Source organism: Ahaetulla prasina, chromosome 5 (genome assembly GCF_028640845.1).
Source record: "Ahaetulla prasina isolate Xishuangbanna chromosome 5, ASM2864084v1, whole genome shotgun sequence".
Taxonomy (NCBI): Eukaryota; Metazoa; Chordata; class Lepidosauria; order Squamata; family Colubridae; genus Ahaetulla; species Ahaetulla prasina.
The window spans coordinates 66,129,616-66,153,605 of record NC_080543.1 but is presented as its reverse complement, the minus strand read 5'-3'; the positions used below and the strand labels follow the sequence as shown (position 1 = coordinate 66,153,605).

Below are 23,990 nucleotides of genomic sequence, written 5' to 3'. Positions count from 1 at the left end.
TCTGCCGAACCGAGAAACGCGACAAAGGGGACCGAGACGAATGCGGAAGCTGCGGTGGTCAACACCAGCGCCAACGCTGCAAGTTTAAGGACGCGACATGTCGGCGGTGCGGGAAGAAAGGGCACCTAGCTCAAGTTTGTCGAGCGGCCCAACCTTCCCGCCGAAAATTCAAATCGGTCAATCAGAGCGCGGAATCGGCAAGGCGACCCGCGATTGGCTCAAACAAAAAGGCGCGGATTCAAACCAAACAACTGTGGTCATAGGTCCCGACCCGAGTGGAGAAGAAGATCTTCACCAAACCAAAATAGAGGGAGTACGGTGCCGGCTTGAAGTAGCCACGGGATCAGCGATCACCATCATGTCCTGGGACACTTTGGCGAAGTCACTGCCGTCAGTCGCGAAGCGCCACCTGCAAGCACAACGGCTACGAGTCCACGACTACCAAGGGAATCGCATCCCTGTTCGAGGGACCACCTCCGTCCGAGTCGAGTACGGACCACACAAGAAGACCCTGCCCATCACGATCGTCGAAGGACCCTGCCCAGTCTGTTGGGACTAGACTGGTTTCGTGCCCTGGGCATGGGAGTGACTGGCATCTACAGAAGTGACTGTAACCTGAAAGACATTCTCTTTAACGAGTTCGAAGATGTCTTCAAGGACTGCCTGGGCAAGTACAAGGGGACCCCTATTTCCTTCAACTTAGACCCCCAGGTAGCTCCCATTAGGCTTAAGGCGAGGAGAGTCCCCTTTGCCCTAAAACCAAAAATTGACAAGGAGCTAGATAAGCTCATAAATCAGGGGATTTTGGTGCCAGTCGATCACGCAAAGTGGGAGACGCCAATCGTCACCCCAATAAAACCAGACGGGTCAATTAGAATTTGCGCTGACTACAAGGCGACGCTTAACAAAGCCTTACAGAAAAGCGCTTACCTGGTTCCCGTGGTGCAACACTTGCTGCACTCTTTGGGGCGAGGGCAAGTCTTTGCAAAGTTAGACTTGGCCCAAGCCTACCAACAACTGCCCGTAGACGCCCGCACAGCCGAAGCCCAAACGATTGTAACGCACAGGGGGGCCTTCAAGTGCACCCGATTGCAATTTGGGGTGAGTGTGGCACCAGGGCTGTTCCAAAACCTAATGGAACGACTTCTGCAAGGGCTCCCAGGGGTAGTTCCCTACTTCGATGATGTCCTGATTTCAGGGGAAAACATAGAGGAATTGGGGGAGCGTTTGAGAAAGGTTCTGGGCATTTTCCGGACAGCCGGATTAAAAGTCAAGGTAAACAAATGCCAGATAGGGGTCGAATCCGTCGAATTCTTGGGCTACCGGATAGACAAGAAAGGAATTCACCCCACTGAGAGCAAGGTCAAGGCAATTAGAAAGGCTCCAGCGCCCAAAAACAAAGCAGAGCTACAGGCATTCCTGGGGCTAGTGAATTTTTACGCGGTCTTTTTAAAAAACAAAGCGACCGTTGCTGAACCGCTGCATAGGCTTTTAGGAAAAAATACTGTTTGGTCTTGGGGAAAGTCGGAAAATAGGGCTTTCGAAGCAGTAAAAAACCTGCTCTCAAGTGACAGCCTGCTCATACAATATCATAACTCATTGCCCCTAGTGCTGGTTTGCGATGCCTCCCCTTATGGGGTGGGGGCTGTACTCAGCCATAGACTTCCAAATGGCACAGAAGCCCCTATAGCTTTTTACTCTAGAACGATGTCCTCCCCAGAGAGGAACTACAGCCAATTAGATAAAGAAGCACTAGCCATTGTGTCAGGGGTGAAAAATTCCACGAATATGTTTTGGGCGGATTTTGAAATCGTGACTGACCACAGACCGCTACTAGGGATACTGGCTGGCGATCACCAACGCCTGTGACACTTTCGCCACGCTTGACCCGATGGACTATTTTCTTAGCCGCTTATTCGTACAAGCTGCAGCATCGACCAGGAAAAGAAGTGGGGCATGCAGACGCGTTAAGCAGATGCCCACTACCAGGGGCCATCAAGACCCCACCCGGGACGCCCATCCTGCTTATTGACTCTTTGGACTCTGGCCCAGTCACATCTAAGGAAGTGGCTCGGCATCATACCGACATTATGTTAAGGACTGTACCGGTTGGGTACAAAGAGGGTGGCCCGCTGCGCCGGCGAACGCTTTAAGGAATTTGTTAAAAACGGGATGAGCTCTCGGCTCAAGGGGTGCCTGTTATGGGGTGATCGTGGTAATCCCGAGAAATTAAGGGGAAAGGTACTGGACCTCCTCCACGAGGGCCACCCAGGGATCGTCAGGATGAAGGGGCTAGCGAGAAGCTATGTGTGGTGGCCACTCATGGACTCAGAGATTGCTGAGAGGGTGGGGAAATGCCAGGCTTGCCAAGAGTCCAGACCCCTACCCCCAACGGCCCCAGTCAGGGAATGGGAAAAACCCCAAGGGCCCTGGTCAAGAATCCACATTGATTTTGCTGGCCCTTTCCATGGCCAAACTTTCCTAGTGGTTGTCGACGCATTTTCTAAATGGTTGGAGATCATACTCATGAAATCCACTACGGCCGAGGCAGTAATCGCAGCCCTGCGCCACTTATTCGCAACCCACGGGTTGCCTGACACTCTGGTGTCCGACAACGGGCCGCAATTCACGGCAGCCCAGTTCGAAGAATACTTGGCAGAGGAGGGCATCCGACATGCCCTCTGCGCCTTTCCACCCCGCGCCGAATGGCCTTGCAGAGCGTTCCGTCCGGGCGCTAAGGAGGCATTGTCCAGGCTCAAGCCAGGTGACTGGCAAACAAAGATAGACTTCTTTCTGGCCGTTCAGCACAGAACCCCAAGCACTGCTACAGGCAGAAGCCCAGCGAATTATTGATGGGACGGAAACTCCGTGCCCACTTGACTGCTTGAGTCCCCATTACACACCAGAGGGTTACAAGGGGAAATAGACAAAACAAGGGAATTGGGCATAGGCGATCAAGTGTGGGCCCGCAACTATGGGGACGGCCCAAGTTGGCTCGCAGGGCAAATAATAAAGCAACCGCCCAAAGTCATACTTGGTCGAATTACAAGACAACCGAGTATGGAGGCGCCACATAGATCAGATAAGGAGACGAATAACTGAACAAATTAAGCCACAGGAAACAAATTATGACCCTCCTTATTTGAACCCACAGCTGACCATGACCCGGGAGGCGCAAGACTTAGCTGAGGTCCCGGAGGTCCAGCGACGCCATCAGGTTCCCGAGGGAAACGACAGGAAAATTACAAAAGTAATCCCCCGTGTGTGGACCTCGTGAGTGTGGGTCTGGTGTCATTCCTCGTGTTAGGGACTCGTTTGTCAATAAGGATGAGTTTCCAAATGGCTGGTAGGCGGGAGGTATCATCTTGTTTGTTCATGCTGTGTGGGCGTTTTTCTATCTCAATGGCTTCTCTGATTATTCTGTTGTTAAAGTGTTCAGTTTTGGCGATAGTTCTGGTCTTTTTAAAGTCAATATCGTGTCCTGTGGCTTTAAGGTGTTGGACCAGGGAAGAAGTTGGTTCCTCTTTTTTGACTGAGTTCTTGTGTTCTTCAATGCGTGCACTTATTCTTCTGTTGGTTTGTCCAATGTATGTGGTGGGGCAGGCGGTGCATGGGATTTCATATACACCTTGATTTTCTAACTCAATTTTGTCTTTGGGGTTTCTTAGGATGGTGGATATTTTTCGGTTTGTGCAGAATGCTGTCTTGATGTTGTGTTTGTGGAGGATCTTGCTGATTCTGTCTGTGGTGCCTTTTATATATGGGAGGAGGGCTGTGCCGTTTTCTTGTTCTCTGTCTTGGATTTTAGTGGGGGGTTCTTTTTGGATTAGTTTGGTAATCTTGCTGCTGGCTGCTGTGAAAATAAAACTGAAATGAAATTCCTCTGCTGTGCTTGTGTTTTGCATTTGGAACAGATTTTTTTTTGATGTGGGGAGGGGGGTAGAATTCCTTAGCATCAGAGGGCTGTTTGGAAAGTGAAACAGTATTTGCTGTATGAGCAAGGAAACAGGAAGGAGCCTGGCCGTGGCTTAGCTCAAGTGTTCTGTATTAAAGCTGCTTCCTACTGTGAAAGTAAAACTGAAAGTGAAACTCCTCTCTTCTGCTTGTGTTTTGCATTTGGAACAGATTTATTTTCAGGTGGGGAGTGGGAGTAGAACTCCTTAGCATCAGAGTGTGTTAATAATAATATAGGAAATACTAATGCTCTGATGGTCATTTCGAAAAATCCTTTTTTAGTGAGCGCCTAGAAGCCAAGAGGAACATATGTGGCAAATTTCAAGTTTGTAAGTGTTATGGTTCTGGAGATTTCGTGATTATGGCATGAGTGGTTTTCACTTTTATATATATGCAGGGGGTGGGGTGAGGCACACAGGTGGGGATGGGGGGTGGGTAGAGCTGCCCTACTTACCAGGCCTCTCATACCCCGACACCTGCCTCTCCTTCTGCAGCAGCTTCTTCTCTGGCTGCTTGCCGCCACTTGCACGCATCACCCTGGTCTGTGTTTTGCCCTTAGATGCCTGCCAGAAGGCTTTTGCAGCCGATAACAGAGTTCTGGATCAATGTGGAGCTTTATTATCGGCTGCAGAGGGCTTTCTGGAAAGAAAGAAGGGTGGAGATATATATAAATGGAAGGATGTATATGTATGTATGTATGTATGTATGTATGTATGTATGTATGTATGTATATATGTATATATCTCCTTCCATTTTCTGTGTATTGCTCCTAGGACACAAACGTAAGACGAACAATAATTTTTGGCCAAAAAGATTATACATTGCTCTTCTAAAAATAGAAGATAGTGAAACATGGAGAAAACTCTACAGGATTTATGACTGGTATGAAGAGAAAGGGATAACAATATTATAATATTTCAAATTTAGAAGAAGTAATGATTTAATCTCATCTGTATTAAACAGTCAAAATATTTGAATTCAGCTTCTTAAAAGTTTAGAAACCATCAATTGAACAGCTGGGAGAGTGGGATTATGTTCTTCAGAGTTCACCTTTCCAGCCCATACCCAACATTTTTGGATCTAAGACCCCCCTTAGCCCAGATGTGAATCTGTAGCTTTATTTTTTACAATTCTAGTAATTCTAGTAAATATTTGTGAGATGCTACTGTTATTGTTTGCCTGTTTGCCTTAAACCAGAATAGTATGCACTCATGATTTCTAATCAATCTAGCTGACTACTGGTTTAATGAAGCATAGTCATGATGGCATGTTGGAGTCCAACACAACTGAAGGCACAAGTCTTATTTAAGATAAAAATCTACCACAGTTGCAGTTTCCCCTACAGTACTTGCCTCATGAAGCCCCTTTTGTATTTCTTCCTGTGAAATATTCCGGACTTATACAAGAATAATGCAGTTTTCCTCCTTCCTATTAGAAAAGATTTCATTATGAAAATTTTGTTGGGCAGCTTGCTTTTCCTTTCCTTTCCTTTCCTTTTCCCTTTCCCTTCCCCTCTCGGTCCTTGTTTAGAGTATCTGGGGGGGCGGGGACTACATAGAAAATCCATGCAATCTTTATTATTACGGTATGTCACTGAGTCAGCCAGATGTATAGACTGTATTTGGCATTTTTATCCAAATATCAAGACCTTCCTAAGGACCTGGGATAGGCAGATATTGATGTTTGATGGCATTAAAGGTATCATTGCAGGATGTAAGCTGTTATGAGTAAAGTTTTTTGTAATTGACTGATGGTGATTTTATCATTGCCAATGACATTCAAGTGGTACTCCAGTTGTTTTGGGATTGCACCCAAGGTGCCTATTAATATTGCCATTACATTTGCTTTCATTTGCCAGAGTCATTCTATTTCTATTTGCAGGCCTTTGTATTGTGTTATTTTCTCCAGTTCTTTGTCTTCTATTCTGCTGTCTCCAAGTATTGCCACATCCATTATACAGATTTTTTTTGGTCTTTCTTATCAACAATTATAAAGCCTGGGGTGTCCCATGGCAGGTGCTTGTCTGTTTGAATTCTAAAGTCCCAGAGCGCTTTAGCTTCCTCATTTTCTATTACTTTGTCTATTTTATGGTCCCACTAGTTTTTGTTTACAGACAAATGGTATTTATTGTAGATCTTCCAATGCAGTCATTATTTATTATTGTTAAGATTTTTGTCTGGTGAGTATCAAAGCCACTGGCCTGGATATAAACCAAAGCATCTGGGAGTACATCAGTAAGATGGCACCAAAAGATGAGCTGCTGAGAAAATGCCTGAGGCAGCAGCAGATGTGGGAGGAAGATCAAGCAGAGGAAGTGCCATAACAAGATAAGACCCTGCATGGTATGTACCATTGACAGACAGGTGAGGTGGCAGACACTGGGAAATCAGTGGCTGGAAAGGGCTGAACTAAAGACAGCACTGAGACAATGATCTTAGCAGCACAAGAACAGGAACCAAGAACCAGATCTACAGATGCAGGGGTCTACCACACTAGACCTGACCCAAGGTGCAGAATATGCAGAGAATCTGTTGAGTGCAGGCCATAATAGCAATTACATCCTATCACCTTTTTTATTTCTTATTGCTTCCTGTGCATTGTTATGGGACTGCTAAGTGCTCCTGTACAAATGTAATCTCTATCCTTCCATATACTCTATAGTTTTATCCTTACTGCAATACCAGGCAAGTTTCAAAATCTTCTGTTTAAAAACAGTTCCCTGGAAAATGGCATTCCTCATTGATGAATATGTAAGTTTCCTCACTACCTCCTATTTTGAAGTATTAAAGATTGTCATAGTTATTCTTCTGCCAAAGAATAAAAAAAAATGTATTGCATCCATTTCCACTGCTCATCTATTATGTAGGACAACTTTAGAAGGAAATGGCCATCAATATCTGTACAAACCCCTGTAATGTAATGCCATTTCAGCATTGTGCTCCTTTGGGGGGAAAAAAACAGGATATAAGGAATTGAATCAAACAAAATAGCTCTTGATCATCTTTTTTCTCTAAAAAACAGTGACTACATTTCCCCAGCTAACCAAATCATTTATTTCTCCCAACTATATGCAAAAATACATTCTGTGGTTAAGAAAGTATATGGACATATAGTAAATATTTTTAGACAGGAGAAAGAAATCTTCTTGGTAGAGTTACCAAATTTGTTTGCTTTGCTTTTGCTTCTAATTGTTCCACTAATACAGTAATCTTTTTTTAAAGACAATATAGAAAATATTGCCCTAAGATGATAATCTTTTCCTTGCCAGTATATTTTACATTTTGAAAGATTTCTTAAAATTCCATTAATTCATAGTAAAGATGTAGTTAAGCTTTTATTAATGTATCTATCAAGAAATTATATTATTCAGGAAATAATATAATTGATTAAGCTTTCCTTAAATCTCTTTTTTATGTTCTTGGCGCTTTTGAAAAATTGAACTAGTAGCAGATTTTAACAAATCCAATAAACAGAAAGGAACACAGGATTCATTTTTAAAATAAGCTTTGGCAATTCTCATTGAAATGAGACGTGTTAATAATACATTTAGTCAAAATACTCACAAGATAAAAAATAATGCAATATAAAACAATGAATTACAAATAGCTTTCACTTATTTTCATTTCAATTTGATTTGTGCAGGAACATTTCCCAATTAATTACATGTGTCTAAAGCAACCAGTAAATCCAATAGTTTGCACTTTCCTACAGTACACTTTTAATTCGCAGCTAAGTATTTTTTTTTAAAATAACCTGTTAGAGGAGTTTTCTAGAAATCTACTAGTCATTTTTTCCCCCTGACTGCAACACGGTGCAGTATGATGCAAGGCTTCAAGTATTTTAAGAGCCTTTATTCCTTTTTTCTTTCCAGAAAAAACGGTATAAATTATGCAAAAGATAGAGAGTCATTGTGTCCCAATGTCTTGGCTTATTGTCGTTTATAGGTTGTCATGGCAACACACTCGCTCCCGTTCTCTCTCCCTCTCCGCCACGAGATCTTCACGCTGCTCTCTTCAGCTGCCACTCCTTTGTTGCCACGGGCACTGGAGCACAAAGAGACAGGAAGTGTTATTTCTGATCGGGAATTGCCGAGACTTATTAGCATATCCGGACGGAGTCTGACTAGCAGCACGCACGGTGATTGGCTGAAGCTGGAGGTGAGGCTGTGGGGTGATCCCGGCAGGCCGTAACTGTCGGTCATTGACGGGGCTTAGCTCCTGGAGGCGGCACGCGGAGTTTTTATCCGTGCGCGTGACCTCTTTTGCCCCGAAAAGAATCGCGCGTCAACCTGGGTCTTCTCGCGCCTTTATAATCTTTTATTTTATTTTTTCATTCTGGATGACGGAAGGGGGAAAAAGTTGTAAGACATTCGCTTGCAGACTGCTCCGCTTTGGTCTGCTCGCGGAAATAAAACGTCTGCAACGGTAAGAGTCGTGTTCACGCATCCGAGGCGTGTAAAGCAAAGGAATGCTCCTATTGCCAGCGACCTACTAGTGATAAGAATCGAGCAAATAGTTTTGACCTTCGAAATAGTCCTCCGAACACAAACAACCTAGCCACCACTTGCTATTCCTGATAACGCATATCTCACTCGTTCATCTGGTTAAATTGATTCGGGATATTTTTTTTTAAGATGCGTTACTAAAACCTGGGCAGTTCCGGTGTAACAAAGTGAAAGAGTTGTAAAGGGAAAAATCCCTCGGGATCCTTGTCTCTAGGTTATCTATAAATTTGAAAAAATGCTAATTTTTAGGCACGTTTAATTGGAGTAAAACGTTCAACGGACACAAGATTTATTCTCCAGTAAAACAATGTATACTTTAAAAAATACGTGCTCTCCTCCCATTCGATGTCTATTATTCGAACTTGAATATAATATGCCCCTCGCGAAGGCAATCTATACATGTGTTTTATCATCTAAGCAAGCTGGCTGCATTCAATATTTTTGACCGTAGAAAATCTGGCTAAAAGCAGTTTAATACATTCCCAAAACCTTTAGAGAGATATACATCAGACTTTAGGTATACATATCAGACAGGATTTTAGAAAAAGTCTGCAGTCCTTTCCCATTAAGGGAGTTTGGTCCCGAGTTTTTCGTACACAGATTCCAATTTCCCCCCCTGCGGGATAAAAAAAAATGCCGGGAAGCCAATTGCTTTAGGAAACTACTACCAGGGAAGGGTTAGGGCTAGGCCATCCCCTCGAAGTGTTGCATTTTATTTAAAATAATGTAGTCATAAGCGTCCCGCAGATACCTGCCTGTTTTATTTGAAGATGAGCCCGAGGAAAGAAGAATGACCTCATGCCTAGAGAACATTTTTTTCACAGACTAGAAATTGTTCGTGGGGTAATTCATGGGCTCCTTCCACGTAACTGAGTAGAATTTCAAGGCAGGTGCTTGAAGACAGCAATGCTCTTCAGCACTATCGGCGTTTTAAGAGCCAGATGTGATTACTCGCTCACTTACAGGCTCAGCATTTTTGGGGTTGGGGGATGGGTTAGAGAGCTTTTAAGACTGACCCTGACCGTAACAAGCTTTGGGTCTGAAGTCTGGTAAGAGACCATTGCAAATATGGTGCCTTCCTCAAATCAGTTTTGAGCAAGAAAACGGTAAAAGGATTGGGGAAGCTTTTAGTGGAGAAAGAAGCAAAACGTCCCGCCTTATATTGCTGCGGAACTTATCTGCTGTTTGCTCTATTTTAAGGAAACAGCCTTTAACAGTTACCAACGTTTTTGGTCTTTTTGAATGCTTTTTGGCAACGATCCCACAGCTTTGGGAGGCTGCTTTCAATTAAGTATTTTTTTTTTAAATTGCTACTCTGGATGTGGGGGGGAAAGATAGAAGAGAATTGAGTTCTTGATGCTCCCACGCGCAGGTTGTAAAAGGAGAGGAAACATAGTCGTGTTTGTTGTACTCGCTCCTCCATGGCAGCCTGCGAATCAGGACAAGCAAGCTAACTCCTGCTTTGGGGGATGCTGCAAAGATTTCCCTTGGCTCACATAGTGGGGTGTTGTGAGCCTCTTATTTGACAACTTCCCCTCCCCCAATCAATATTAGTGCGCATAGGGCCCTCCCGGGTGGATGTTGGTGAAGAGGCGGAGCTGCGTGTCGATCCTACTAGCAGAATCCGGTATTGCATGTGGTCACTTGGAAAGCCCAGATAAGCCTCTCTTTTTGCCTTGCCTTGCTTTGCTTCACTGCAAGGGGGTGGCCCTTGGAAACACCTTATTTTAACAGACGGGCTATAAATACTGTTCTGAGATAGACTGAACGAAAGACTGCGGTAGGGCACCAGGACGCACGCGGAGCCGGCTAGCCGCCATAGGTAAGGCAGCTCTTGAAGCTGGGGGTGAGTTGCAGAGGCGGCTTATTTCGGTTCTTCGGTTGCCTTCCATTTGCTGCTTTGAATGGAAAGGACGGCGAGGCGATTCTTTGAAGTAGATCCTGAGTTTTTTCACGGCTTGCGAGATATACATTTGGGATTGGCAGGCGAAGAGTTACTTCAGACTCACCCCGCGTCTTTTGCATTGAAGGAAGTTTTATTTGCACGGAAGGAAAGCAGATGCGAGCCAAACCGGGAGTCTACTCTCTGAGTTGAGCTGGCAGTCCAAAGGCGCTGTTAAAGGGACGCGCCTGTGTGGCTATATAAGAATTTTCCAACGAAACGAAGGAGAGCGAGATACTGCGCTGGCTTTTCGGCAAGATGTGGAGTAGGAGGTGACATGGCGAAATGGCTACCCGAGTGAGGTTCTGCTGCTTATTGCCGTGTGTACAGAGACGGGGACAATGGTTATTTCGGTGCTTTGGTTGTGCTTATAAGTGCTTTCTTTTACCGGTGTATTTACAGAAATGTGCTCAGTTTAATTCGGGAAGCGGTGGGGAGGGAATTGCATTGATGGTACATGAAGATCGGGATGAGAAGAGGGTTGATTTTTTTAAAACTCCAATAATTTATTTTAGGCATAGAAACAATAATACAATTATAAATTGGAGAAGGATCACTATGGAGAAAGCTGTGAATTTTAAAAGAGCCAGGCATTTGATGAAAGGCAAGGGCTCAAACCAGCAAGCCGACAGCCAGAGCTGATGCGGCATGGGTTGGGGGCAAGGCACAGATTGGTCTCAATCGCCATCTTTTGTTCTCTCTTACAGCCACTCCTTGCAGCAGAGGCTTTCTTACGCTGAGCCTGCATTGTACCTAATATTTGAGAAAGAAAGTTGGAGAAATATCACTGAAACCTTGGGAGAATATTGTACAGAAAAGAAAAACAGTGGTGGGCTTTCCTTTTGTAAAATAAACTTAACTGCTTGGCAGCAGTTTTTCTCACTGATTCCATCTTAACAGAGCTTCCTTAAGGTACTTCTCTCCTGCTTCCATCACAGTTGGACAATTTGCTTGCTCACAGTGCACCTTACCCAGCAATCAAGATGATGCAGATCTGTGACTCTTACAGCCAAAAACATTCCCTCTTCAATGCAATGAACCGCTTTATTGGAGCTGTTAACAACATGGACCAAACAGTGATGGTGCCCAGTCTTCTTCGGGATGTGCCTCTCATGCTGGATGAACTGGATTCAGGGGGTGGTTGTGGAGAAAGGGAGCCCCAGTTGACCCCCAATGGCAGTACTTACTGTTCTTGCAGAGATATGTATAGTCACTATATGTTGCTCAAATCCATTCGCAATGACATTGAATGGGGTGTATTGCAGCAGGCAAATGAGGAAACCACTGGAAGGAAGAAGGATAAGCTGAATGGGAGCTCTGGTGCCATGGACATAAGCCGAGGAATCCCTGAAGATGATGAGGTGGAGGAGGATTTAGAGAAGCAATTTCATTATCACCTGAGTGGGCTTCACACTGTGCTCTCCAAACTTACGCGCAAGGCCAATGTACTTACCAACCGCTACAAGCAGGAGATTGGAGTCAACAACTGGGGGCACTGAATTGGGGAGGGGGAAAGCACTGCCTGCCTGTTCTGGTGACAAGTAAAAAATAAAAACAAATGGGGGAAATAGGTATTTGGAAAGGGCTAAGGAAGAATGCAACCAAGAATAGTGTATGTGTAAGAGAGAGTGGGAGATTTAAAAATTAGAGTACATCAAGATCATTAGTAAGTGTAGAGTACAGTATAAATTTTGTGTCTTGGAGAGAAGAATACAAAGATAAAGTGAATACAAGAATACAAAGATAAAGTGAAAATTTTAGAATTTTACTGTTGACTACTATAACCTTTTAGGGAAGCGAGGTGATAAATTTCTGCCTCAACTAGCAGGCATAACTAGGCAGCCAAGTATAAAGTTTCCAGATTCTGAGGACTCTGAATGATGTATAATGGCCCTGGCCAATTACTGAAAGAGTTTGTTGTAATTCTTGGGAAACTGCACAAGTGCATGTGATGGTGGCAATTGTAGAGATGATTGTATCACTTCTTTCCTGATTTTGCACTAATTTTGTAACATAAGTATATATGTGTGTGGATGTATGTAAGAACCTATGAATTCTCTGCATGCTATAAGAATTGTAGACATCTTACTTTTTATCAACGCACAAAAATTATATTAACACTAGTTAAACATGTTTTTAAATATACAGGGTGAACAGTTATTGTTCATCTTTATATAAAACACTTATCTTTCCTTATTGCATAGAATTGGTTAAAATGAAACTGCAAGTATGCTACTTAAATTATTTTTGCAGTGGATAGAACCAGTTAATGTCCACACATATTTCACTGGAAAGATAGGGTCCCATTATTGTACATGTATTGAAATTATTTAAACTTTTTTATTCAGATGTGGAATATATTCTAAAATTAGATATATTGACTAAAGTTGATGTATGTTTGTATACTATGGCTCCACTTGAATTAAATGCTAATGTTTACAATACAGGAACTCTAGGTATTCTTTACAAGAGAAATTACTCTTTAAATTGTTTTAATCAATTTATTTAAATTCATTGTAGGAGCAGTATTCTCTGTTCACAGCTCTTATTCCATGGAGCAGATGATCCATGGAATTGCATTATATTCCAAATTAATTTATGTATATGCTGACTTTCTTTGATTAAATTCAAAGCAATGCAAATAGTATTTCTCAGGGCATTTTCTATCCGAGCATTACATTTTCAGCCACAAAGTGGCTGTATTGTGTGTCTTCCACCCATCCTCTCTTCTGTATCAGACCACTTCTTAAAAACTCATTTATGTCCAAGAAATTATCTGTTTATTGGTGCTGTTGACTTTTTTTTAAGGTAAACACTCAACTCCTGTTTCTTGATGTAATATGAAAGTGGCTTGTCAGTATCTTATTTTAAGATGTTTTTCAATCTATCTAATCAGTCCTACACACTTGAAATTTATTCCTGGTTTTCTATCTGCATACTAGATAGATTCAACCTTACTTAGGTTTTTGAGCACAGGCAAAGTAGGTCAGATACTGTAATTTGTAAATGAATATCCATTTTGTAGTAAATCAAAACAAGATTAAAATTATTCACCTTCAAGATATACAAGATTATCTTTCCATATAACATCGTTTTCCATATAGTATATACTCAAAATTTGGTTATTTAAAAAGGTATCCATCTTACTAATACATAATCAAATTTATATTGCTAAAATCATGCTTGCTATAAACATTGTAGGTTTATCAGATGTAATTTATTTTACAATCAATAAAATTCTTTGAGTTTAAATTAAGATTTTGAATATTATCTCTGAAATAATTATAATACTGAAAGAATAGGCATAGTTATTTTTCCTTCTGTCTAGACTTATAACCAATTCAGAGTAATTATATTAAGATCCTGACTAATCCTTAATCATTTTATATCTTCTTTATACAATAGGCTTATTGATAGGTCCTTTCAAGGCTATCTTTAAATTGTGATTTTTAAATCATTCAGTGTTAAAATGTAGAGAGATAGAAGATGCAGTTATAACTTTTAACTTGTTTAAAATGCGGTACTATTCCATATGTACTGCCCTGGATTACATTATGGTTCAATGGCAGCGAAAAGATAAAGGATAAAATCTGCCTAAAACTAAGCAAGAAGTTTTCCCATCTTTGGGGAAATTTTTTTTTAAAGAGTATTTCTAGATTACTTTAAAAATAAAATGGCATAAAATGAAATTCAGATTTCCTGTAAACATTTAAAAAATCTACAGCTAAAATAAATTGAATGAACCACTAAGCCCATTTGACTTACAGCAGGGGTGTCACGGCAGCATCATGTGACCTGTCGGGACTTTTTCCCCCTTTGTTAAACTGGGCATGGGCTTGGTCAGCACATGACAATTCCAGCCCGCAGATCGCGAGTTTGACAGCCCTGATTTACAGGATACTTTCCCACAGAACTAAACAAGGTTTGCATTCATTTTGTTATTTTTTACACTATTGTATCCTAGAGCAAACAGATGAGAGTTTTCAGGATTCTAATATATATGTCACTAGCATCAGAATACTGTTGTCCTGTTTATGGAGCATGTGGAATAAAACAGTTATGTCATCAATCCAAATCCTTAAATGTCTTAGACAAAGCTTTTTTATGCTAAGTAATATCTATTTGGGATATTTATAAAATTAATCCCTTTTCATAGTCCACAAAAGAACCCCAAGCAAACATGCATAACGTTGCATGTATGCAACAATATTATAAAATTAATAAAATATATAACTTAACAGATTTTTTAAATAGAAGGACCATAACTGGTGACATGATGGCTTTCCATGAAAAACATCCTTGAACCTGCAATTTTGTACTCAGATTTTGAGCAGTACTATTAAACTCAGTGACATTATTTTTAAGTTGGCATGATCATGTTACAAGTCTTGCCCTAAAACCCCCCAGCATTATTCCATTCTTTAAAAAACAAATAATATAAGAAATAGATTAATACATTCTGAAAGTTAAACTTTAAATAATTGAGGGGAACTCATATTTGCTCTTGTATTTGAGGCATCCTTGAAGAATTGTGCTATAGGACAGTAATTCTTTAAAACTACTGCTGAAGTGTAATCCATTTTAATTTTTCTATGATACCCTGGCCATTATGTAAGTATTTTTACTGGTCATTATTTTGTGATACATTGCATTGGACAAAACTCCATTAAATATTCCAAGTACTGGTAAAATGGTAGTTCATAACCATTCCTTACCCAAGATAAGCTGTTCCCATAGGGGAAACTCCAATATAGGAGTAAGTTATGAATGTGCTTTATTATATATGTAGTACATTATAGCAACATATGAAACGCCTTATGACAAAATCTTGTCTATTTTGGTTGTTTATGGCTTTTAACATGTCACAAACAAGTTTGATATGCCACTAATATAAAATATAGCGTGTGTGATATCATCACTGGGCTATGCTAGGTCTCTGTCTCAAATTACCCTCCTTGAAAAATATTAAAGATGTGTAGGCTGAGACAACTTCACAATTTCAGTTCCAGGTCTTGGAATTATTTTTTTAATCTGCATATAAAAATAACAGCATTAATTGAAGTCAGGTAACCATTTCAAAACAAACTACCAATCCCTATTCACTATCATAAGGGTAAGTACAGCTGGATTTTTAATTAACCATGCATATATAAGCATTCCTAATCTGTGAATCTGGCATATATAGAAGGCCGCCTGAATGTTCTCTGATTTGATTGAAGAGTCTTACATGTTTCTGCTGCTAAATTACTTTCATTTGTAACACACTTCAACCTATTTCCCTGGCTGCTAATCTGATAATAATGATGTTATCCAAATAAACTGTTTCTCTGTCATCTGTATCTCCTGATCTTGTTACTTGCCTTGGAGTCTTTGCCTCAAGGTTTAACCTCTTAACAGAAACTTTCAAAAGTTCACTGGAAAGTTCAAGTTACAATTGCTATAAGTGAAAAGAATTGGTTTTTCTAGATTTAAGTTGTCCAAATTATCTAGTTGGTTCCATCATAAGCACGAGCTCAAAACCTTTTTCTTTCATTAAGCGGGGATGGCCTAATGATTAATTTTAATTATTAAAAATTTTAATAATTTTAATATTGAGGGTTTTTAGGGTTTTTTTAAAGGGGTTTTAATTTATTTATTACTTTTTATTCAACAATTTTAACATGCAGCTTATTGAATTAGATTTTTAATTGAATATTGTATTTTAAATTTTTTTCGATATCTATGTTTTATTTATGCTGTACACCGCCCTGAGTCCTCGGAGAAGGGCGGTATAAAAATATGAAAAATAAATAAATAAGAATAGGGGTACAAATAATTCATTTAATAAAATATAGTACATGGTCAAATAGATTTGCATATGATATTTATGAAATTTTATTAAAAGAAAACACCTTGAGCAAATGCCTTTCCATGTAACTTGGAGAATATTGGATATTTACCTCTGTTTCTAAGCATTGTAAATTGTTTAAAGTTGGGATTTGAACTGCAATATAGGCTTTGGGCAGTTTCAGATATATCGCATTATTTCACTAAAACCATGAAGGGGCCTTTGATTAGAGGAAGAATTCATTAAACTTGCTTTCCATGTGTTTGGCAATTAAGCAAGCAGGTTGTCAGATGATTTTAAAAAAGTTCTTTTTTAATTAACCAGGGCAAGATAACTGTAGTCTATTTAAATAAATCAGGAAAAAGAATCTAAGAGCAAAACTTTTTCTGTGACCTGATCCTTTTAGTATGTGATAGACAATTTCTTTCAATCAGGATTGACTAAATGGTAACAATGTAAAGCCAAATATGTGTCAGCCCTGCAGCCGTTTTTCTTGGTGTCTTCAGGGCTACCACAGTAATGGCTGGGAGAGCTGTGGAAACAGGAGTGGGGAGGTACAGATAGCGAGGGTTTTGTAACCAAAACAAAATTCTTTCCTCTGAGAACCAAGGATGTTCCCATCAGATGTGAAAAGGTGGACACAAGTCCGGATGAACTTTGGACTGTGGCCTGATTGGGCCATGTGATGGTCTGAAGGGTCAGGAGGAGGAAAAAAGTTTTGATTTCACTAGGAGAAACTCAGGGGACTTTAGATTTGGGTTTCCCCAGATGTTCCAATATGATATGCCTAATAAATGTGTACTTTGAGGAATATGCCTGCCTCGGAATTTTGATTTTGTTGGGGGTGTTATTTGGAACTCTGACATTAACCCAAATCTCCCTTTAAAACAACCAAGGAGCTCCCTGTGCTTGTGGGGCAGCTGTCCCAGGTCCTGAGCTCCAGCCACAATCCCAAGTTTCCGGGTAGCGCAAAGACTTGGGGAAGATGGAGAAGGGGCTGGAGAAGAAGTCCTCCAATGCTAGTGGGACTGTGACCACTGGAGGAGCGATGGGAAGCAGCTCAGTGAGTATTTGCGGGAGCATCTGCTACCCCTTGGTGGCTGCAGTGGTGGTGGAGACCGAGCTCTGGCAGGGCGCCTGACCCAAGGAGCAAGTACCCTGGTTACTTGCACAAGTGGATCCCTCCCAGTGGGGTGATGCCGCAGGGTTACCGGCACCCCAAGAGTTGGTGAGGGGCTTGATGCATCAGGAGCCATATCAAACTGAGATGGACGTGGCAAGTGGCCAGGTGTTCAAAGAACCCCAGATCACATCAGCCTGGGCCAAGCGCACCACAGTCTTTGAGTGGAGAACCACGAGGCCCCTTGAGCTCAGCGAATCCAGGAGTGGGGCGTCCCACTGCTTCAAGGAGCCAGTCTCTAGTTGGTCTCCCCAAGAGATTTGGCCAGCTTAGCATTGACAGCATGGTCCAGCTCCCTCCTAGGACTTCCCCGCCGAACCTGGTCTACTGGAATGACAGCTCAACTGGGAGCTGTGGCCACCCAGCAGCCGGGGCCTCTGGGCCAGTCCAGTCCTGGGATGCAGAGGCAAGCTAGCCCTTCGCACCAAACACCCCTTTGGCTGCCTCCTGCGAACCATATCCTCCCTGCATGGGCATTCTATGGGTGGGTTCAAAAGAGACTGAAATCAAAGACCTAAAGCAGAGAGGCAGGCCTGCAAAGGAGCTGGTCTGGGAATTCCAGAGAGTGGCGGAAAATTAAGATATTGGCCGGAATCCCTTTTTATTCACCATTTGAAAGAGGCTCTGGACCAGAACCTTCGACAAGCTTGGGCCTTCCAGGGTGGTGGTGGTCCCTGATCGCATCCAGGAGTGATACCAGATGGCAGTGGCCGTGGACCACGAGATCCACCTGCACAGGAAACCCACATCAAAGAAAACTTAAAACAGCCCCTGGGACTGTGTGAAGCAGGCTGGTGAGCTGAGACTGACCTCCACATCTGCCATTAAGTGCTTCAGGTGCAGTTAGCAGGGTCACCGAGCATCAGAGTGTCTGGCGCCGGGCACCCGTTCCCCAGGCATGGACTCCAGCTGGTCCCAAGGGGAAGAGGACTCCGTGCAAACCAATGGACAAAGGGAAACTCACCCGGCAAGCCATTGAGATTCCTCCCACCTTTAAAAGGGAGAGAAACTCCAGCCCCAGGAACCCCGCCAGGCACCACCAGCAAAGACAGCGAGGCCAGCAAAGATGACCCAATCGTAAGTAAGGCCATCCGCCCCTTTGCCATAAAATCCCGAATAGTTGTGCCCAGAACAGGAGCTCAAGGGGACATAGAGGCCATCAGAGACACCGGATGTACCCGGTGCCTAATTAGTCTGCCCACTATCCAGAAGCTAGGAATAGGCACCCCATACGCTTTGAGCAAGTCAATGGGACAAAGCGGTATCCCGGCCACTCTAGTCACCAAACTCGTGAGGCTGGAAATGGTTTACCATTGGAAGCTCATATGCTTTGTAGTAGCTCCAAAGTTGACAGAATCACACATTCTGAGTTTTGCCTGGCTGGACAAGTGGGGCCCTATAATCACATGGGAGGATGCCTACCAAAAGCTAAGAATAGGAGTGGGCCCATTGCTGCTGCCCTCCAGGGAGAGGCTCGGCCATCAAAGCCCCTAAGGGACCCCCCAACCCGGATAAGACGGTAGCCACTGCTGTGGACGTGTCACTGGTTTGTCCCCAGGTGCCCAAGGAGTATAGGGACCTGGAGACACATTCAGCGAGAAGTGTACAATGCTTTGCCCCCTCACTATCCCACTGACTGTGATAGAATTTGTGCCAAGGACTAAGCTGTCCATTCCAAAGATGTATTCCATGATCCCCAGAGAAATGGATGAACTGAGAAAATACATCAATGCCAATCTGGCGAGAGGTTTTATTCAGCCCGCCAAATCTAGGGTGGCAGCCCCAGTACTTTTTAAAGAGAAAAAAGATGGGGGGGGGGAATGAGGCTCTGTGTGGATTTCTGTGGAATTAACGACGTATGTGTGGAAAACACCTATCCCCTACCTCTAATAAAATATATGCTAAGCTACCTGGCAAAGGGCAAGGTATTCCCTAAACTAGATCGATAGAGGCATACTACCAGATGCAGATTAAGGAGGGGGATGAGTGAAAGACTGCCTTCAACTGTCCATTAGGCAGCTTCCAGTTTAAAGTCATGCAGTTTGGACTACAGGGATCCCACGCCGTCTTCATGCAGCTGATCAATGAGGTGCTGTATCAGCACCTGTACAAGGCGGTCTTAGTCTATCTAGATTACATTCTCATATTCAGCAAGACAGTGGAGGAACACATCAAGTTAGTACACCAAGTACTGAAGAAACTCCTAGCAGCAAAACTGTACGTGAAGTTGTCAAAATGCGAGTTTCACAAGACTTCCCTAGACTATGTGGCCTACCGAGTGTCAAATAAGGGAGTTGAGATGGATCTGGAAAGGTAATAGTGCTGGATTGGCAACCACCATGCACCCACAAGCAACTCCAGAACTTCCTTGGGTTCACCAACATCAACTACAGGCAGTTCATCCCCACCTTTGCTGAGATAGCCTAGCCCCTGACAGTGCTACTGAAAATGGGGGGGGGGGACTGCAACTGAGCCAACCACTAGCTTGGTCCTTGGACTGCCAGCAAGCATTCAAAAAAACTGAAGAGGCTTTTTGCAAAAGAGCCCATTCTTCAGCACCCCGACCCTGAGTGGCCATTTACCATCCAAGCCAATGCTAGCAATGTGGCCATAATAGCAGTACCTTTGCAACAAAACCCCCAGGGCCAACTCCAATCCGCATATGTATCCAAAAAATTCACAGACACAGAGACGATGGGCAGTGTGGGAGAAGGAAGCCTACGCAGTTAGATGGGCACTCCTCGCTTGGCAGCACTTCCTAGAGGGGAGCAAAGTGCCATTTGAGGTTTGGACTGATCACAAAAACCTTGAGACCCTAAAGACTCACCGAAAACTCTCTCCCAAGCGAGTCCGCTGGGTGCAGTACTTTAAACATTTCAACTTTTAGTCGAAATACATCCCAGGGAGGAAGAACCTGCTGTTGTGGTCCGTCAGCAGCCTACGGAGCTGGCAACAGAGTCAGACAGCAATGAAGCTGAGGTAAGGTCAGGGCCATCGGAAAGTGAGGTGTGAACTCCAGAGCCTGATAGTAGTGAGATAGAGGAACAGGAGGAGCCTGTTCCTAATGCACGCATGAGAAGAGCTGCCAGAAGGCAAGAGCAGCTCAAGCAAAAAGGACAACTCGGGAGTAGGGCCAACAGATGATTGGCCCCTCCCATAAGGCTTAAAACAGACCAGCACCGGCGTTTCAGCTTTGCCGGAAAACAATGTTGGTAGCTTCATCTTCTGCTTCATCTTCTACTTTGTCTACGTCTTGCCTTTATTTTTGTGACTTGTGAATGTTTGCCAAGAAAGGTCTTTGGCAGTTTGCCTAATTGGACCAAGGCTTGCGATGGAACTGAGGAATTTGTGTTGGGAGGCATTTGTTTTAATTTGAGTTGAATGACGCTGGGAATGAAGTAATTCTCAGCTGTTCGAATTGTTTTTTCACGGACTGAGTTTCTTTCTACCTACTTGGGCCTAGGTCACAACCCCTGCTTGCGGATGCTTTGTCAAGAAAACCACAGTTTAATAGCCACTGAGAGGAGGTTGTTCATGCCATCATTCCCCCCTCTCAACCAGTGGCCCAGGTCACCACCAGAGGCCAAGCTAAATGCTGGGATGACCCCAGAGGGAATCAAATGACATTGGCATTGAAGTTTGCCCTCCAACAACAAGGACGCCTTGTCATCAAGGGATGGACTAGCCGAAAGGGGTCTAAATTATATGTTCCTGCCAGTCTGAGGCTCCAAGTCCTGCAGTGCAGCCATGACTCCAGGCTGGCTGGTCACTTCAGATTCCTAAAGACCCTTCATCTGACCAGGAGACAGTTCTGGTAGCACAAAATGAAGGCGGACATAGAGGATTACATTAAGAGTTGCACCATGTGTGCCACCATGAAGATGAGATTGGGGAAGCCCCCCCCCAGACTCCTCCAACCAGTGGCAGACCCTTGCTGGTCATGGGAGGAAATTGCTATGGACTTTATTTATAGTCAAGCTCCCGGAGAGTAAAGGAAACACAGTCATTTGGAGTGTGATTGACCTATTCTCAAAGCAAGCCCACTTCACTGCCTGCTCAGGATTGCCCTCAGCTAGAAAACTAGCGAAGATGTTCATAAAGCAGGTGTACTGACTGCATGGGGTGCCTTGCAGAATCATCTCTGACTGGGGGATCCAATTCATGGCAATGTTCTGGAGGGAGTTCTTGAGGTTGATAGGATTGATCCAGGGCTAAGCTCGGCTTTTCATCCAAGCACAAATGGAGCAGTTGAACATTTGAATGCCATGGTGGAGCAGTACCTGAGATGCTACATGGACTATCAACAGTCCAACTGGGCGGACTTGCTGCCCTTTGCGGAGGTGTTTTACAACAACACAGTGCACAGTAGCACTAGTTTGGCCCCTTTCCAAATCACCAGTGGTATGGAATTTGCCCCCATGCCTGAGCTGCCATGAGAGCCACCCTTGTCTATGATCCTGAGAGAAAGGATGGAATCACTGAAGATGGGCTGGGAGAATACAAGGTGAGCTATAGTGGAAGTAGCAAAATCGTACAAAAAGCAAGCAGACAAGCACTGCTCCCCCCCAGCCTCCCTACCGAGTGGGAAATCATGTATACCTGTCAACAAAGAATCTCAAACTAAGATTGCCATGCAAAAAGCTAGGACCTAAGTTCTTAGGGCCATTCCCAATAGTGAAAGTAATTAACTCAGTGATGGTACAGCTTAGATTCCCATGATTGCTAGGGAAAGTTCACTTGATCTTTCATAGCAGCCTGTTAAAGCCAGCAGCCGGCTTGCACTTGAGACCAAGAGATGGGGCAGCCCCAAAACCTGTAGTGGTGCAAGATGAAACACACTATGAAGTTAAGAAAATACTGGATTCCAGGTTGCACCATGGGTGCCTGCAATACCTGGTCCATTGGAAGTGGTATCCTTTGTCTGAGGCCACTTGGGTTAAGAGTCGGGATGTAAAAGCTGACAGATTAGTGAAGCAGTTCCATGACAAGTACTCTAGTAAGCCAAAAGGGCCCCCTGGGGGAGGTGGGAAAGAGGTGGTTAAGGGTGATGTTACTAACCCTCTCTCACGTCTCTCATTGCAGGATGTTCTCTTCTGCTGGTGGGGGGGGGGAAGCAGCCTGTCAGCTCTGGAGCCATTTTCCTTGGGGTCTTCAGGGCTGCCACAACAATGGCTGGGAAAGCTGTGGGAACAGGAGTGGGGAGGTAGAGATAGTGAGGGATTTGTAACCAAAATAAAATTCTTTCCTCTGAGAACCAAGGACTTCCCCACTATGTGTGAAGAAGTGGGATGCAAGTCCGGATGAACTTTGGACTATGACCTGATTGGGCCATGTAATGGTCTGAAGGGGCAGGAGGAGGAAAAAAAGTTTTGATTTCATTAGAGGGAAACCTGGGGGACCTTAGATTCAGGTTTCCCCAGATGTGCCAATATGACATGCCTAATAAATCTGTATGCCTGTCTTGGAGTTTTGATTCTGTTGGGGATGTTATTTGGAACCCTAACAATATGGAGCTACTGTATAAATAAGAGTCAGTTAACCTATAATGTGAGGAACTGGATATGTAACGTGGGGAATAGGAGTGAGAGGTACTCTCATTCATAGGAGAGGTACTATGGGATATTGTTTAATAAAACTCCCTATGGTACCCAGAAACATGCATACAGTTTGGGAACTGCTAGGGGCATCATGAAAAAATTACCAACACATTTGAGTGAAGATATAACAGTTTTCAGTTATATAAAGGATTGTCATTCAGATGAGGGTGTTGACTTGTTCTTTGTTGAGACAGAGGGCTAAATCAGAGGGCTAAATCAGAACCAATGGTTGAATTACAGACAAATAGATTCAGGTTTGGCATTGGGAAAAACTTTCTGAGGTAAAAACTGTTAAACAGCAAAATAGATTGCCTCATGAGGTGGTATTGTTCTAACAATCACTCCTCTCCTTAGTGTCAGGTGACCCTACTTTGGGTGCTCAGCAAGACAGCTGCATTTACAGCTGTTTGCAGTGTCCTGTGGTCATGTGCCCATTTTTTAGTGATGGTTTTTTCTAAAACTGGCACTTCCAGTTTTTAGCAAAACCCCACCTTAATGAACAATGAGTTGTTGAATGACCATGGTATTCAGACATACAACTGAGGCATTTGATTAACAACCACTGCAAGTCATAAAATTGATTTAGTCATGTCTTACCATTTTAATGAACATTACAACTTCTGACCATAATGGGCAGGCTACTTTACTATCATAACTCGAGGACTACTGTAAATAAATTTGATTAATAAATTAAATTAATTTATTAACTCAAGCTGCTTACATATAATTTCTATTTATGATAATTTCTAGTATCTTCACAATTATCAATATTAGACTTTTAGGTCTATAAATTTCTAGATTCTCCTTTTTCATAATAAGAGTATTTGCTTTTCTCCAGTTGAACTTTGGCATTTGACTTAAGAATTTTTTTGAAATAATACATAAAGTTTTGCCAAGCCATGGGGTTCATTACACTAGAACACATTTCATCTGATCTCATCTGACATAGATATAACCTATGTTTTTGTCCATTCTCTAGCTTCTAT

General features: G+C 42.9%; 1 protein-coding gene across 6 annotated transcripts; it reads left to right on the top strand.

Moving 5' to 3' along the window:
• Positions 1-8,092: 8,092 nt before the first annotated feature.
• Positions 8,093-15,733, top strand: MID1IP1 (MID1 interacting protein 1). Of its 6 annotated transcripts, none has more exons than XM_058185910.1 (2): positions 8,093-8,111; positions 11,108-15,733. In XM_058185910.1, exon 2 carries the CDS (start codon positions 11,384-11,386, stop codon positions 11,897-11,899), a length of 516 nt encoding a protein of 171 aa, XP_058041893.1. In that variant the 5' UTR covers positions 8,093-8,111; positions 11,108-11,383; the 3' UTR covers positions 11,900-15,733. The 6 variants fall into 6 exon arrangements, with proteins under 6 accessions (XP_058041893.1, XP_058041894.1, XP_058041888.1 ...); XM_058185911.1 differs by lacking the exon at positions 8,093-8,111 and adding an exon at positions 8,360-8,378; XM_058185905.1 differs by lacking the exon at positions 8,093-8,111 and adding an exon at positions 10,036-10,280.
• The last annotated feature ends 8,257 nt before the right edge of the window (positions 15,734-23,990 follow it).

Excerpts from the sequence above, each read along its gene's own strand:
- MID1IP1 (XM_058185910.1), top strand. The coding sequence starts at position 11,384 with ATGATGCAGATCTGTGACTCTTACAGCCAAAAACATTCCCTCTTCAAT.